General features: G+C 35.9%; 2 protein-coding genes across 2 annotated transcripts in view; both read right to left on the minus strand.

Moving 5' to 3' along the window:
• LOC131439237 (neuromodulin) overlaps nt 1–16,866 on the minus strand; it is a 296,952-nt gene that overhangs the window by 265,991 nt on the left and 14,095 nt on the right. The gene's annotated exons all lie outside the window — the stretch shown is intronic.
• Nucleotides 3,272–15,892, minus strand: LOC131439232 (uncharacterized). The gene is made up of 2 exons (XM_058609998.1): nt 15,736–15,892; nt 3,272–6,689 (listed from the first exon to the last, which is right to left on the minus strand). The coding sequence occupies exons 1-2, from the start codon at nt 15,750–15,752 to the stop codon at nt 5,531–5,533; spliced, it is 1,176 nt and encodes a 391-aa protein (XP_058465981.1). The 5' UTR covers nt 15,753–15,892; the 3' UTR covers nt 3,272–5,530.

The raw sequence follows: 16,866 nt of genomic DNA on the forward strand, positions 1-16,866 counted from the left end.
CGAAACACTTATATGCCAAAGAGACTGCAGTTTTACATGAAGTAGAAAAAATCACCGAAAACCTCATTTTTATTGCTTCAAATTGTTCATCTCCAGTTTGCCAAAAGCATTCGAAGGCTCAATACATATGTTTTGCTATAAAAATGTTCAGATCATATTTCATGAAAAACCTCTTTTTATAAATTCAATATACGTTTCTATAGAATAAAATTAAAAAAAACGCACAAAAACATTATTGGTTTTATTATTCCCATTTTTCCGTGTAATATCTTTACTTTTACAAGATTTCAGAAAATCATAATCCATGACAAGTAAGATATGTAAAAAACGAAATATACCTGGTTGGTATAGAAATGAACCTGAATACAGTTCTAATTTACACCGAAATGCGTGAAAATACACGTATACGAATAGGGGTCTGGCCAGACCCATCAGTCAGACCGAAGGTAGAAAAATATCTGTAAGACTAGTTTACGCCCGAGCGAACTTTCCTGTCTCTATTCAAAGAACAATCTTTTTTAAGAATTCCACAGAAAGATTTGCAATGTGTAATATGAGAAAGACATCATTACACCATAAGGTATATTGTTTTTAGATTTTTAGAATTTGAAACAGTTTCAGTTATAAATTTTCGATATCTATTCCAAAAATACCTAGGGCTACTGTTCACCTATTGATCTCAGCTTCACAATTTATCTTGTATATTAAAGTCATTGGTTAGAGTAGAATCTGCTATCGCTGTTCGTAACATTGGCTCAAAGATGATGGATTCGCTTCAAATTTTCGCGTTGCTATAGCACCAGTATTGTACAGTTGTCGAACAATTTTTCTGTAATATTGTTTCTCAGAACGCAATTTACGAACAGCTCCAGAGTTTCACAAGGTAGTAATTTGGGACCCTAGCGGTTCACATTATTTTTAAACGATAACTTTGGGAGATGGTTCTAAACTGATCTATGTGAACGACTTGAAATTGTATCTTGTGGCTCGAGGTATGAAGGTTTGTTAGTGAGTACAATATTAACTACAACTCTTCGTCGATTGGTGTTTCAATTTTTCAATGTTCCAAAGTGTTCAAATTTCACCGTAATATACATCCTGTTATTTTCGACTACTATATTGATGGTTCAGTCTTGACAAGAGTGAACCAGGCTAATGATTTGACAATCAAAATGTAAATGGAAAATTTACATTCGATCATTAATCACTACAAAAACACTACGTCAATTGAGTTTCATTTCTAAAATCGCAAATAATTTCAAAGATCCACACTGTTTAAGGGTCGCTGTCGAAGATTACTTCGAGTTTGGTGAATCCTTTAGTAGCTTTGCTAGTAAAATTATATGTTTACGTTTCGTCTTCCACTCATCAGTGCGTCAGCAGATTATGTTGAACTACTGACGCAAACCCCCGGATCAACATAATCCGCTGAGCAGACGTAAAGTTAATGCTATTTTCAAGATACTTTTTTATTTTACAAGAAGTGTAACCCCCGGGCGTTTGCGTCAGCAGTTCAACATAATCTGCTGACGCTCTGATGAGTGGAAGTCGAAACGTAAACATATGAAAATGGTTTTGCGCGATAGCATAAATTTGGGGGTAAAAAACTTTTCCCCTTCAAATTACCTCGTGAAATAAACGATGTGTCGTTATGTTTTGACAATGTTTTACAATATTTATTTTTTATGTTATACCTACAAAATGCAAAAAAGGACGTTTTAATGTTCGATATATTGTAGTTGTTTTGTTCTTGTAATGGTCTTATAAGCCAAAGCCTTGGTAGTACATTCCTTTTGTGCAATTTGACCTTTTGTTTTGAAAGACTTCGCAGCCGATTGATCTCGTACAGAACCATTTCATGGCTGGTGCTACGATCCTACCGACACTAAGAATTCTTCCAGGTCGGGGCTCGAACATACGACAACTGGCTTATAAGTCCAGCGTTGAGCCGTCAGCATATGGATAGTTTGGAGTTCAAATGGCTGTCCGGTGATATAATGGAATATGTGAAGTGACGGAGGAGTTTGAAAAAACCTTATATAATGAAAACTCCTCTCAATATATTCAAGTCAGTTATAAAATAAATAATTTTCAACAAACGACTTCATATTCAAAAATTGTAAAACAATCCACAGTGGGGAAAAAACGATCAAAAACACGACTTTGCTCAATAATTTTATAAAAACATGAGCAAATATTTTCAAAATTATTATTTCTTATGCAAATTTTTCTGTAGAACCGATTTATGATAGTTAGAAGATCCGCAAAATTCACTATCATGCCCGTTTTTCTCCAATTCCTCTTTTTTCTGACTTTAATTTGAAAACGAACTGTGAAACTCAGGGAAAAATTCAATTCTACCAATCGGAAGGTATTCCTGACATGCTAATAAGTTAGATAAATGGATTGTTTTTAATAAGATTGAACGCATACAACTGTATTCTGTTTTACCCCCAGTCATTTTCTTCCGTGAATTTACAGAAAAAAAAAGTTCTACTGATCGGTTTTTGGTCCAATTTTGGTTAAACAAGACAGTTCTATGTTTCGCATATAACCTCAAATAATAATTTACAGACAGTGTTCATGATCGCTTCGTGCTACATCGTTTTACCCCAATTTTCCGACATATATAATTTTATGTTGAATTCAAATTTACAATCCCGAAGCAGATCCAATATGACCTACCTATATTGGTTCATATTTCCGATACTTCTGGAACCGGGAACTTGAAATCAGTATAACCGAAGTCGTTCGTTTAGTAAGTAACTAATAAAGCCTACAAATATTTTTTTTTGCATCTTAGCTCTAAATGACGGTGTGCAACTTTGAACACACTTTACCCTATGAAAGAGTGATGAAATTCAATAGTAATTTATAGGCCTATGAGATTTTTTGTTTTATGAGTGACATTTTTTGACACAGAACCATACACACACACATACGTACATTGCTCAGCTAGATGAACTGCCTCGAATGATATAGAACATTTATCCTTCCGGGCCAATTTTCACTAGTCAATTTTTCAAGTGATGCCAATCAACGTGTTGCCATTCCGGAAGAAACGGTTTATGCGTTCAGAACGTATGGTTTTGAGATACCTTCTTCGGAGTGAGAAAAGTTTCTCAGAAATTGGTTCGATCACATTCAAAAGTGTATTGATCTTCATGGCGAATACGTTGAAAAACTATAAATCTCAGAACAGGACTTCATCATGTTTAATAAATAATATTTCTTTCTACATTTTTTCATAGTAAATTGAATATAAATACAGTTCTGTTAGCAAAAGTTTTATTGTGTATCACATGCTAAAAACAAGTAAACTTTGGCGATTAACTTGCTGACATAGAATGACTAAAATCTATAAAATGCGTTAGCAAATGTCCTTACCTTACATTTCGTGCAGTTCACACTGTTCTTAAAAATGTATGCTAAAAGCCAAACCATGACCAGTGCGGTCTCTAACAATCCACCATTTCTACAGTTGCTATTCTAACGTCATTATTTTATAATGACAAACATTTGAGTACGTTCTCATCGGGTCATTTGTCATATCTTTTTCAAGGAGCACTGAAGTAAACACGTAGAAAGCTTTGCTTAACTTAACAACGGTTCCTGCCATATGCTGTCATTTCATGTACGGACGAATTATGTCATTTATGTTGTAATAAAAAGAACTACCAAATCACCACACTAAAATATTCAACGTTTCTACATATCTGTGTCGTTTGGCCCTTGTCTTCATTTAATCGACTGTTTATTTGGGTTCATCTGTTAGGATTATCGATACTGGTATGGCTAAATGGACTAGAATGGATGTATTTCTACTGAACAATATCCTCAGTGTTTGGTATAGAGAACAACTAGATTTATTTATAAATGATAATACTTAAACTGATCAACTAAAATTACTGTGGTAATCTCAAAATTATTTTTTCCCCTTTCGAATCGGACTCATGTCGTTGTTTGCTGTATATATAGATTAAGCAATGATGTTTGAAGGCTATTTTATTTATTGAAAACAAGTGCATTTGGACTTATTCATCCGTTGACATCATTGAGCCGGACGGATGAGTTTATGCCAATTTTTGTTTTCTCTAAAAGTTGGGGTTTCCTCTCCTAAACGAATTAGAATACATTTCAGATCGAGCTATTGAATTTAGTTAGTTTAATATTCTGAGAAAGTTTTTTGAGCTTCATAAAAATTTTCCTTAAGAAATGTTTTTTTTTTGGAACTCTCCAGTGTAATATAAATGTGTCATAAATTTACTGCCAGATTTGAAAGGTTAAAGTTTAAGTTGAAGATTAGAATAAATCTTTTTCATTTTTATACTTTCTTTAGAATCACAAAAAAAGGAGAAAACGAATGTATCCCTCTTCTAGCAAATGATGCAATTCACAACTTTAAAACGGATATCGATGTGAAAATGGAAATCTCTAAGTGTTATGTAATATGAAATAATGTGACATTCAAATATAATTCATATTGAATTTTTGTCCTGGGGCGTTCTACTTTTCCTCAAAAACTCATTTGTACCTAAAAGATTATTATCAAAAAACTTATAAATAACGAATAATTCGCATTAAAACATTATACATATTGTTTCCTTACGGCTAAAAGGATGCGACATTTTTAGAAGTTTTTGGAATTCCGAAGTGGAAGCGAATATTTGCAAACAAGAAAAACATGTAGCTAATTCCAAGGTAACCTTTTTCCATTCCTTTGTATAATTATCGAAATTACATTAGCTCTAGCTCGCAAAATAAAAGAGAAGGAAGTCTAGCACTATTCTGGTTTTCTCGAAAGACTATTTCCCTACTTTCCCTAATGGGATTAATTGATTACTGATATTGTTTTCTGGATGTTTTTGTTTCTCTTCTGTTCCGACATATCACCGGGTTCGTTGGTTAACGTTTCCAATCACACTGTCTTACTTTTTATGTTATTCTTATCTAGTTACAATGGTTGCTGCTGACGCACATATGGAGCTCTATCATAGTCGCCTGACGGATTGGATTTTCGCCAGGACGTTGGCTCAGATCGATCGTGACGTGACAAAATATTTCCAAACACCGTGTTTCAGTTCGTTATACTTAAGAGCACTTCCATCTATCCTAATGTTCCCATATCTGCTGTGCCGAGGAAAAGCATGTGGTTGACCATTTAACAGCTATATGGTGTTTTGATTCCCCGACGGAAAAGAGGCAACTTTATTGTGATTTTCATTTATGTTAAGCGAGTAACGGTTAAAGTTTTGAAGTTAAGCCATACACAATTGCGAATTGTTGTGTCGCGAGGAAGGTGCAGATTGATGATATGGAAAATGGGGTTTATATTTTTATTCATTTTTAAATTTCACTCACTGTTGCTTATGTTCTTGGATTAAGTGTGAGCGATCAGTTTATCAAAACATGTAGAAGTGCAGCCAATATTTGTAAGCTCTATGGTTGATGAATGATTCACGGTTGAACATAGTTCGAATCGAAAGAAGTTTTTTTTTGTTCAGACTTTTCTAAGTAATTTGTGAGGATTTTACTCACGAATCAGTAAAATCATTACGACACATGCGAGAATGTATACAATGTTCATGCGGACACTGGTAACTCCATTATCTGAGTTCATGTCCGATTTTGGTTTAGTGGCATCGTTATCCATTCGATTGGTGGTGGCTTCATTGAGCAAAGGAGTTTGTGGGACGGCTGGGACAATGGTACCAGTCAAAAGGAAGGGACGAGCAGTACTTGGTTTTCCGAGCATCATATTATCTGATTTACAACACATCTGCGATTCAATCTTGAAGCCAGCGTGGCAGCTCCTTGCTGGTCGAGCGACTGGAGTTTGGATGTTGTTCTCATTGAGGAACTTGATCATCGTTTGCTGATATCCACAATCGAAGGAGTTCCCTTCGAGGAACACTTGCTTCAAAGATTTCATTTCGGTAAGCTGCGAATAATCTAACTGTGGCATATTGTTATCATTCAATCGCAACATTTCCAGTTTCTCTAAATTAGACAGGTGCTCCAAACGCAGATCACTTGGTAGCAAATTGTTCATAGACAAATCCAGCAAAGTCAGAGAAGGTATGTTTAATTTTCTGGTATAATCCAGATAAAATGCTCCGACGTCGGCCAGTAGAAGATATTCTAACTGTGTAAAACCATCGAATACCGACAGATCGAACTTACTTTCGGTTGCAAGTTCCTGATTCCGACTGAGGTCTAAAATCCTCACATTCTTGCAGCTTTTTGTAATATTTGATATATCCTTCAACCGGTTCGACTGCAAATAAATCTCCTTCATGGGTGAGTTTTGTGCATTCTGATGGACAACTACTTTCTCTATGAAATTATCAATGGCATACAACTCTTCCAATGCTCTTGGTATGACTACCGATCTCAGTTTGCATCCGGAGACATTGAGCACCTTCAAATCGTTTCCAAACTTCTCCAGAAACTCCCTAGGTAGATGTTCCATATCCGAATTTTCGAAGACAATGCGTTGTTGCTTGGCGGCTGGAGCTTTGAATGCAATGCTGGTGGTATTTTTGGAATAGTTCACATTTCGGAACACACAATAGTTGTGGTTTTCCGGGCCATAATTTTCGATGCCACATTCATACGTTTCACCGACTGTGTAGTCCAATAGCGATGCGGTGACAAATAGAACTAGGAACAGTAACGGTGACATTTTGCTGAAATAGTGGAGTTCGAAGGTGATTATTTGTACTATGAAAAGAATATATCTTATCGCCATAATTGTCAGTATGGTCAGTATATCATAATTCATATTTCCATGATACTTATGCTGATGAAAAAAAAAACCTTAAAAATCCCATTAAAGGTGTAATAAAGCATTTTCTATAAGAATAGTAATCATCAAAATTTATTACTTGGAACAATTAGAAAAAGGTAAGATTTTAGTCGACAATATCTACCAATAAAAAATTAAATTAAATTCTTGGAACGCGAAAACCAGTTGCGTTTCACTCAATGCACTATTCCCACAAGCTGTTTTCAGCCTCACAAGGGTTTCTCCGGTTGTTTTCTCAACAAAAAATGTCATCTCAAGCTTTCACCGATACAGAGAAAACTTGTTACAGTAGAAAAATTCACACAGAAGAGGGGATGCACTTCCAGATGCCGATGAAACTTTGCAATGTGATCTAGTAGAATCACCGCCTGGAAAACCAATTGGAGAACCCGATATTCCATTATTTTCACTAGATGATCAGTTAAATCAATTCAATTCACAGACACACATACATGATCTGTAAACTTAAAGTGTCATTGATTTTACCCAATTCAGTAAAAAAATTAGTAAATTTTCAGTGAATCAATTAATAATAATAAAGAACTGCAATAAATATTACTGACTCTTTCGGTGAAAATCATATTTGTCAAATTGACTTATTTTCGCGAGTGAAAAAGTAAAAAAAAAGTTGTGCATTTAGAAAATTGTCCATAAAACGCTAAGTTCGTTATACTTCACTTAATTTCCTTATGGTAGGCAAATTTTTCAGTATATATATTTTTAATGCTGTCTAAACTTTATATTTCAGCTCTTCATTAAAATGGCTGGTGATCACATACTTTTCTCCTCCTTCAACGATGGTTAATGATATGAATTGTTATTATAATATTAGCATAAATTATTATAGAATAGTAAGTACTTAATCCAGTAACCACGAATAAAACAACTTGTTGGTCGAAAAAATTGCATGAGTTATTTATAGATTTATGTGTTCCCTTAATTTCACGGGTTTCAGTGAAATCTACCGAAAAACAGTAGAAATCCTGACGTTTATTTATTTACCGATTATTTGTAAATTTTACCGAACGTCGGCAATGAATGATGAACAAGTCAGTATAATTATGACAGGAAGATGTTCAAGGTAACTCTACCGATCGTTCAGCAAATGTAACTTTTACTGAACTGATTACTGAATGTTCAGCTGTTTGAAAGTCAGTAAAGTTTTACCGACATCCGTCGATAAGATTTGGTGTGTAAATCCTTTTTAATTTTTTTCGGTTTTTAACGATATCAAACTAACTAGAGGTTAAAAGAAGAGAAAGAATATGAAATTATAGAGCCATAGTACTCAAGGAAGAGCAAGGATGTGAAGAATAAAGTGCGGAAAAGTTAGACGTGACAAGGGCCATTTAAGTAAGCAGAAGGCTTTTCGTATCTAAACTTTTACCTTCTACCAGAGGAGTCGAACTTAGGCATCTTAGCGATACGAGTCATCCGAGTCTCTGATATGTCAGAAAGTAAAGGCAAAGGTCGTTTGCCATTTACTATCCGAACCGGCAAAAGTAAAGTTACGAGAAGTTGTCACATTCTGCCATCCTTTTTAATGGAAAAACATAACATTTTAAGAAAAAACGATGCTTCTTCGGAGTCGCAGATTTTGCATATAAAAAATCCGTCAGTCAAGTGAGGGTAATCGAGCTCGATCGCTTGCACCTATGTTATCTGCTTTTTGTTTCAGATCGCTTATAGCTTCAGCTGACATCAAAATGCTCGTTTGCATCGACTTGCGCTCTTGGTTTGATTTTTTGGCTGGTGTAGTTTGCTTCACTGTATCAAATAATACTCGCAACACCAAGTAATATTGTCACTAGAATGTGAATGACTGTATAGATCAACACAACACGAGATAATTTTCAAAAACAATTTAATAAACTAAGTTGATTTTTTATCGAAAATTTAAAATTTTGCCTGAAAAAATATTCCGGAGTATGAAAAACACATTATCTATTTGTCAAATGACGAAAATTTAGTGGTTTAATCAGGGCCGCTTTTAAAGAGGGACAGTGCCTTCAGGCTCATAGTCTTAGAGGACCTTTGACGGTATCCACTGGATAAAAAAATACAGGGTTGTGTACGAGACATGACCGATCATGATGACGTTTAGGTTGCAATTTTCATACTCTCTCATCAACAGAATTAAATTTGAAAAAAGAGGCAAATAATTGTGAAACACGATCTAGGATTCTACAGCTAATATTAGGGCGTTAGAGCCTTCAGTTACTAATATATCGTCGTCAAGTGCGCTCCAAAAGTATTTATAATGGCATTCAAAACAAAAGTTTTTTTAAACTATCGTTTCCGTTCTAAAATAGTGATTTTTGGTCACAAACACCACCGGTGATTTGTTCGCTATATTAGGTGAATGCAAATCGCCCAAATCTCTGGTATGTCGGAAAGTAGTGATAAAAGACCTTTATCACTACTTTCCGACATACCAGAGACTTGGGCGATTCGCATTGTTCAGATGCCTAAATCCGACTCCTCTGGTAGAAGGTAAAAGTTAAGTTACTAAAAGAATTCTGCTTGCTTAAATGACCCTCTGTCACGTCTCTCCTTTTCCGTTATATATATTCACATCCTTGCTCTCCCTTGAGTACTATCATTCTATAATTTTCATTTTCTGTTTCTACAAAAATGGTCTCTGGTTAGGTGAATATCGCATAAAAAGAAAAAAGAAATATTGACTACTATACTTAGTCGATAAAAAAAGAAAGAAAGAGTATAAATTCATCTTCAAATCAATCAGTTAGAAGCGTTTAAAGTTACAGTAGTTCTGAGTCCACTCTGTTAGTACAGTATTGCTTGCAACCGCATCGTTCACCAGTTTAACCAAAATTAACATCCTGTCATTTTTGCCGGCATACAACGCCGCACTGCACACCGACCGAATTTCAACCATTTTTAATATTAATATTATGCTTCATAAAACTGTATCAATTCCTAACCATTCAATTAGATTACATGAGTATTGTTTGGTTCAATAACAGTAGCTAAGGGCTTACGCTAAAAGATAGTTCATTGTGTTCAGCCACATTTGAAAATATCAATGATTACCTTCATGATGCATACGACAAACCAATCCTTTTTTAAGGGTACAATATTGAAGTAATGCTTTCGAAACAAGTTAATTGTGGAAAGTCCATCAACAAATCACCGTGATATAAACGCTTTAAATTAGGTACGAAAGGTCCATCTCCAATAGTTTTAAATTGGCCTGCTAGTTACCGTAGAATCAACAGCTGATCGGTATTCAATATACTCAAGCGAACACGGTATGTAGCAGACGGAAAATGTCATCCACACATAGCACAAAAGTGAGTATCCAGCGAGTAAATGGATGGAACTCTGTTTTGTGATCCACTCACTAGACAGCTACGTGTTTCGATCGCAGGCAGCTAGGAACTAATATGAAAATTGTAAAATGGCATATATTTAAAGATTCCTCTTTGTTCGAAGATTCATAGTAAGGGGAACGATGCGGCATTTTCTATACATGACGCGAAGCCTTCCTATGCCGACCAAAGCAGAATTGCTACTGAAAATAAATTTGAGGTGTTAAGCAACGATCGAAACTGTCGGCCGTGCGAGAGTAAACAAACGGATGACATCATGATGGCAAGCTGTGATTGGCTCGTGGAAACATAGGTTGATTCGAAACAATTTTTCAATAGTATTTTTCTTAAAACACTGAAACAACGTTGCCATACCTGTTTAAGTTAAATTGCTTCCGATCCGATAATTTGTGAGATTATATCAATCCATTAACAAATGACTGAGTTATTATCGTTCAAAATTATGACAGAAAGGGTCCATCAGCGGCGATTGAATATTTGGCACAAAAAGTTATTCGGTATTTCCACAAACTATGTTCTACAAAATAACTACCCGTAAGTCACCGAACAAAATTTAATGCAACAATTTTTTTAATATCAGGTGTATAACTTTGCTTCCGCCGTTTTTTTCCAAAATTTAAAGCTTTATTGCGAAAAAGTGGAAGTCAGAAGGGGCGACATCTGAGGAATACGGCACTCTCTTTAAAGGCATTATCATCTATGTATTTTGACCAGCCTCAACCGGTACAGCCACCTATCGGAAAACGGCGGAAGCAAAGTTGTACACCTGATATAAACAATATTCATACACAATAATTTTTAAGATCTTTAACTGCTTCGCTTTAGGCAACAATGTTGAAAAACTATTGTTGAATCATGAAAACACTTTTTGAATCTCACTTGACTAATACGGAGAACACAAAATACGTCTGATCGGTTCGATGAAAAAGTTAAATGATTCTGAAAAGCTACGACGACAGAAGTTTCGAATAGATCGACGTCATATAATGACAGATAAGACTAGCTCAAAATTCTCCAAGGTTCAAAATTCCCATACTCTTTTAGACGATGCATGCAACAAAATTGTGAAAAATGTGTTGACTTTGGGAAAAACCCGATGACCCGTTTAGAATACGCTGTGTAAAACTGGGCAAGGACAAGATGTAACGATCTTTGAACATAAATTTTATTACTGATCCTCTTAATTAATCAGAAAAAAACATTTTCCATTTTAGACCTTGCGGAATTATTCCTCTATTTACTCTGATGAAAATAGCGGAGAAGTATGGTTCGTCACTCGTCATAGTTCTTCCTCAAAACCTAATAAGCCTAAAACCTTCAAAGCCTGATAGGCCAAATCAAAACCAAAACATACCCCCAGACATTGCAAATTAACAATTCGAACCAATAAATACTTGCAGGGCACCAGATAATAATCCAACGGGTTCCATTTCACAGGATTATTGAATTTTCCTGGAATTGTAGAGTTGGTTTTCACATTACCGGAGCCTTTTGACTACTACGTCAATCATCTTTTTTAAACTAGACTACTCTATATAGTGTAAAACAGACTCGATATTGTTTACAATTACTACTCTGTAACTCCGGAACCGGACGTATTCGGATCTGTCTAAAATTCAAGGTGTTTTTTTAGAATCCAAGTTTGTAAATAACTGCTCCGTCACTGCCTAGCAAATTGCTTGACATTAACTGTTACTCTGGCACATATAACACATGGATCAATAAGTCCCGAGACTAAAGCAGAGATGGCGCTCGTAGTAAACCAGTAACCACGTCTTTCTAGAGTACTAACCTTTGCTTGAAACGGGTCAAAATTTTAAGTCGATCCGACCAGAAACAGCTGAGTTATCGAGGCTGGAGTAAAGTCGTTTTGTAGTTTGTTTAAAAAATGGAAAAAACCGAGTTTCGTGTTTTGATAAAACAGATAATGACCTTCGGCGATGTTTAGTACAGATCCTGGAAGAAGTCAACGATTGTGGGGCAGATTTTGCACTCGCTACATGTGTTTAATCGAGGACTATATGCATGAAGCGGAGTCCAGATAGACTTACGTAAAGTATGCAAGATATAGAATCAATTCGTATTAAGTTCTAAAGTGAACAATCTCAACCGGACTGAGTTAACAAAACTGATACCAAGTACTATTATTGCATATTGCAATATTTGTACTAGAGTAAATCAAAGTTATTGCTGAATCAACATAATTATGAACACTGTGACGAACATGCAGGCGCTATTCTATTTAAATTCTTCTACGCTGAGTCTAAGAAAACCAAACACTCTTAAGAAAACAATCGATGCTAAGTATGTAACTACCGACAATAAATGACCGATAGGGAAAATGTGCGTAGAACAAATGGAAATATTTATATATTTTAATGAAAGATGAATAAATGAGAAAATTTCAATCATGACTACCTTCAATCACTATTATTTCTCATAATTACAAATTTATTTTGCCAATATTCTTTGAAATATACATAATATACCTCAGGCGCGTAGCCAGAGAAAATTTTCGGGGGGGTTTTAGAACATGGTGATAAATCAACACATGTACAATTTATATCACAATGTTTCCCATGGGTTATAATTTTTTGTTTCGGGGGGGGGGGGGGGTTGAACCCCTAAACCTGTGTACGCGCCTGATATACCTAACATTGTAACAAACAATGTCTTTGCCTAATAGTTCTTTTGTGGAATTTGACCATTACTTCTTCAACAGACTTTGCAGCCGATGCATATCAAATCATTGTAAATTTATTAAAAAATTACTATTGAATATATACGAGACAAAACGTCCGATCGTGAAAATCACTAACCCCAATAACTATTCTCTCTCATATTTACAAACGGATTCACCCAATATTCAGTGGAAATTACATAATGTATCTTATAGTTCGAATTATATGCGAGTTGAAACGCCTGAATGTGCAAACATAAGAAAATATACACTTTACATTACAATAACGGAGTAAAATGCAACTAAAACCTTTTTTAATCCACCTAGTGATGTAATGACGCCTTTCTCATATTTCTTATATTTTCAAAAATGAATATAAATGAATAAAATAAGAAACATTCTTTGGGTATAAACTAACATTAACATTTTCAATTTGTAAACAGTTATGTCAAGTTATTTTTCGTTATTTTGCATCGTCGCACTAAATGATTCAAAACACTTTACTCTATAGTTCTGGAACCGGAAGTCGGACCCGAATGAAATTAAACACTAACCTATGAATTTGTAGGAACTGTCATTTGAGCCTGTATGTGGAAATCAATTAAATCGTCTCTGAGAAAATTGAGTGAGTCTCGTTTTAAACTTTTTGACCACTATTCCAGGTACTACTGGAATCGTGAACTTGGAACCAGTAGAGCCGAAGTCGGTTCGTTTAGTAAGTTACTAATATAGCCTACAAATTGAATCCGTTTAAGCCAAATCTAGAATAATTTTACCCTCTTTTGCATCGTCGCTGTGACGGTGGGAGATTTTTTATTTTATGAGTGACATTATTTGACTCATACTCACACACATACATGCACAGACACATACATTGCTTAGCTCGACGAACTGTGTCGAATGATATAGAACACTTAGCCCTCTGGGCCAATTTTCACTAGTCAAATTTTCAAGTGATTACATAAACTTTCTATATGGGAAAGGGAATGAGTGTACTTTTATAGAAAAGCATCTTGATCATGATCGTGTAACAACACTAACCAGTAGGTACAAATTGAATAAAAGAATAAGAAATTTACATTTACATTTCAAAAGAATTAGAAATCTACATTTTTTCACGCTATACGAAATTGAACAATGCACGCTGCGAACGGACCGTCGCGTACTAGTTTGGCATCGTCATTTTGAATTACGACTTGAATGTTTTGACACTCATCGGCCTGTAATTTCGGAACCGGAAGTAGGATCTGGATGAAATTGCACAGTATATTTAAAGACACTTAGAGCATTAATTTGAATCATGATTCGTGAAAATCGGCTTAACCGTTGCTAAGAAATCAAAGGGAGTTCCGCTATTGAAATAACTGTAAAACAACTAAATAACAATAACTGTGACGAGGAAAAAATGACCGAAGACGCTATCTGTAAAACAAACGATGGATAGCAATGAAAACGCCTCCATTTCCAAGAAACATTGTAGCAACTTTTTACTTTTCTTTACGTTTCGTCTTAGACTCGTCAGTGCAGAGCAGTTCAAATTGAACTGCTTATTTGTTTATTTATCCTTTAAACGTATGAGAAAACCAAAATTTGATATTCTTTACAAACAATCTTAAGTCGCGTCAAATAAATGAATAGTAAAAATCTGCTTTGAAAAAATCAGAACTCTTTCCAAGCATGCCGAATATTTTTCCTTTTACATTAGAATACAAGCTTATTAACATGATTTGTCCAGACGGCGAAACGACCTCTTTCGCAGCTGTATATCATTATTTAATCATTCTATTAACATTACTTGGTAGAGAGCGGCGACGACGCACATTTGAAATGTAGATCCCTCATCTGTGAAGTGATATGATTGCAGCGTCACACAGCAGTGATACAATCGCATTTAATGCCAACTGCGAACCTCCGAGAGAGCAATGCATCAGGATAGGTACCAAATTACAAATTTTCTCTAACTCGAGTTAGGCAGAAACTAGCACCGACAGTGTGACATGACACTTACTAGTAAATGAACGAACGGTGTTTATATTTACAAAAAGAAAACAGATTATGTTTACCAAACGCGCTACATGCGAAAGGAAATTGGGCGAGAAAGAAAACAGAAATCGTCATTCTCTTCGTAGAATTCGTACCGTAAAGTTCGCAAACACCAATACCTTACAGTCTTTAGTGTACGCACGCTTTGAATCCACGAAACTCAAACATATGTGAACGAACAAGGAAGCGATGTTGCTAAACGACATCCCATAGCAGTAAACATAATATCCGATCAGGATATACTACCGATACGGTAACTCTATGTAACGTGCTGGGACGATACTAGGAATCAGGATGAAAATTTTATTAGACCACAAGTGTTGATTTACGACTTGCTAAATGAAATGTGTGAAGGCTAAGTAGGAATGAGGTCACCATGCAAACTATCATCACGAATTTCGCTGGAAAAGTTTTTCCCCGTTCTTATTTTTTTGCCATCATAATAGAATCCTCATCGTCTACACGCATGCTATAGAGCTGCAATCGATAAATGTCCCATTCTTCCCACGGATCCAATGACCCATGAGTTTACTGCAATGTCTTAATTCTGCGACCGGCACTCGATTGCCAACTCAAGAACTGACCTTTTCTAACTAATGAAAATTTTTGTCCCTGCGTGTCATAATAATCTTATCGCGGCATCTTGATTAGCTTAAGAGACAACAAATTGGTCCGAGTCACACCCACCGTGATTTAATGGTACCGAAGTGAGCATAGAGATACTATGCCATTTTGAAACTAACAACTGGTGCATAAACTTCTAGATCATCACTATCGGGCACAAAATTCCACTGAAACCATACTGACAATCATGACCCAATTACGAAAAGGCAAATTTTTCTTCCACTTACTTGTTACTGAATGCCATTTTCAAAACGAACAGTTTGACTGAACCACTAGCACCGTATTCCGGCTGAACAGTTGAACACTCTAGCGTCGACTACAAACACGGGCACAGTCGAGCAGACGAGCAAGCGAAGATAGTTATGTATCGCCCAATCGCTGGGGATGTTCGTTTCTTCCTCGCCTATTTTGGCAATCTAACTGACCACAAACTACCTAACCCTTATGAAAAAAAAATCACACTGACATAGTGCTGTCCTATAGAACAGGAAACTGTGAACAGAGAAATTAATCCCACGTGTAAAAATCAGATTCCTGTTCAAATATGAAATTATTTAGAACCCCATTCAAGCACTGATTTGTGTATGTTGCCGGCAAATTGAGTGAGTGAGACAATTGTTCCTATATGCACACACGCAAGCAACACGCGAGCACTGCAGCTGCGCACTTCACACTACTGTAACCACCATGAGAGCGACCACGCGTGGTTCAAGATAGTTTGACTATCGTAAAGGTAGAATGCATGGTTGCGCGCTTATGCTTCCGACAAACATTTTTATTCTAACATGTAAAAATCACTTGGTATCACTTCACTAAACACTAGTAACGTTGGCGAAAAACTATGGCTTTCATCGAAATCATGAGTTTCCTCCAGCATGCAAATTCCTTTACGATAATTGAATTGTAACGAAGGACGCGTGAATCTCTGCTGATAATTCATCAGAGAATTTTACACTCGGGCAACAATATGCTTCAGCCGGTCACCGTCTGTGTCGATTGATCGTCCGTCAGTGGTGTCGATTGAATCGATATGATGTTACCCTAGCAACTGCTTCATCGTTCTGTCATGTCTCTGTCAGTAAAGAGCAATTCCAGGAATGAGTAGACGAAAAAGTGACAAAATCAGAATCGACCTTCTCTGATTTGGATGAAACTTTGCACATGGCTTCAGTATGGCAAACCATAAGTTTCGAACCGATGGAGAGGTCAATCCCACGATGTAAAATACACTGGTGGCGTGATAAGACAGTTTTGGTTGTGTTGGTAATTTTCTCACGAAATTTAGTATGGCGCGCCGGGATACAAGCATGTAAACATAAACAAACGACCAGTTCAGATCAGGATTTCACTACTAAGTT

This window comes from Malaya genurostris, chromosome 3 (assembly GCF_030247185.1).
Source record: "Malaya genurostris strain Urasoe2022 chromosome 3, Malgen_1.1, whole genome shotgun sequence".
NCBI classification, from domain to species: Eukaryota; Metazoa; Arthropoda; class Insecta; order Diptera; family Culicidae; genus Malaya; species Malaya genurostris.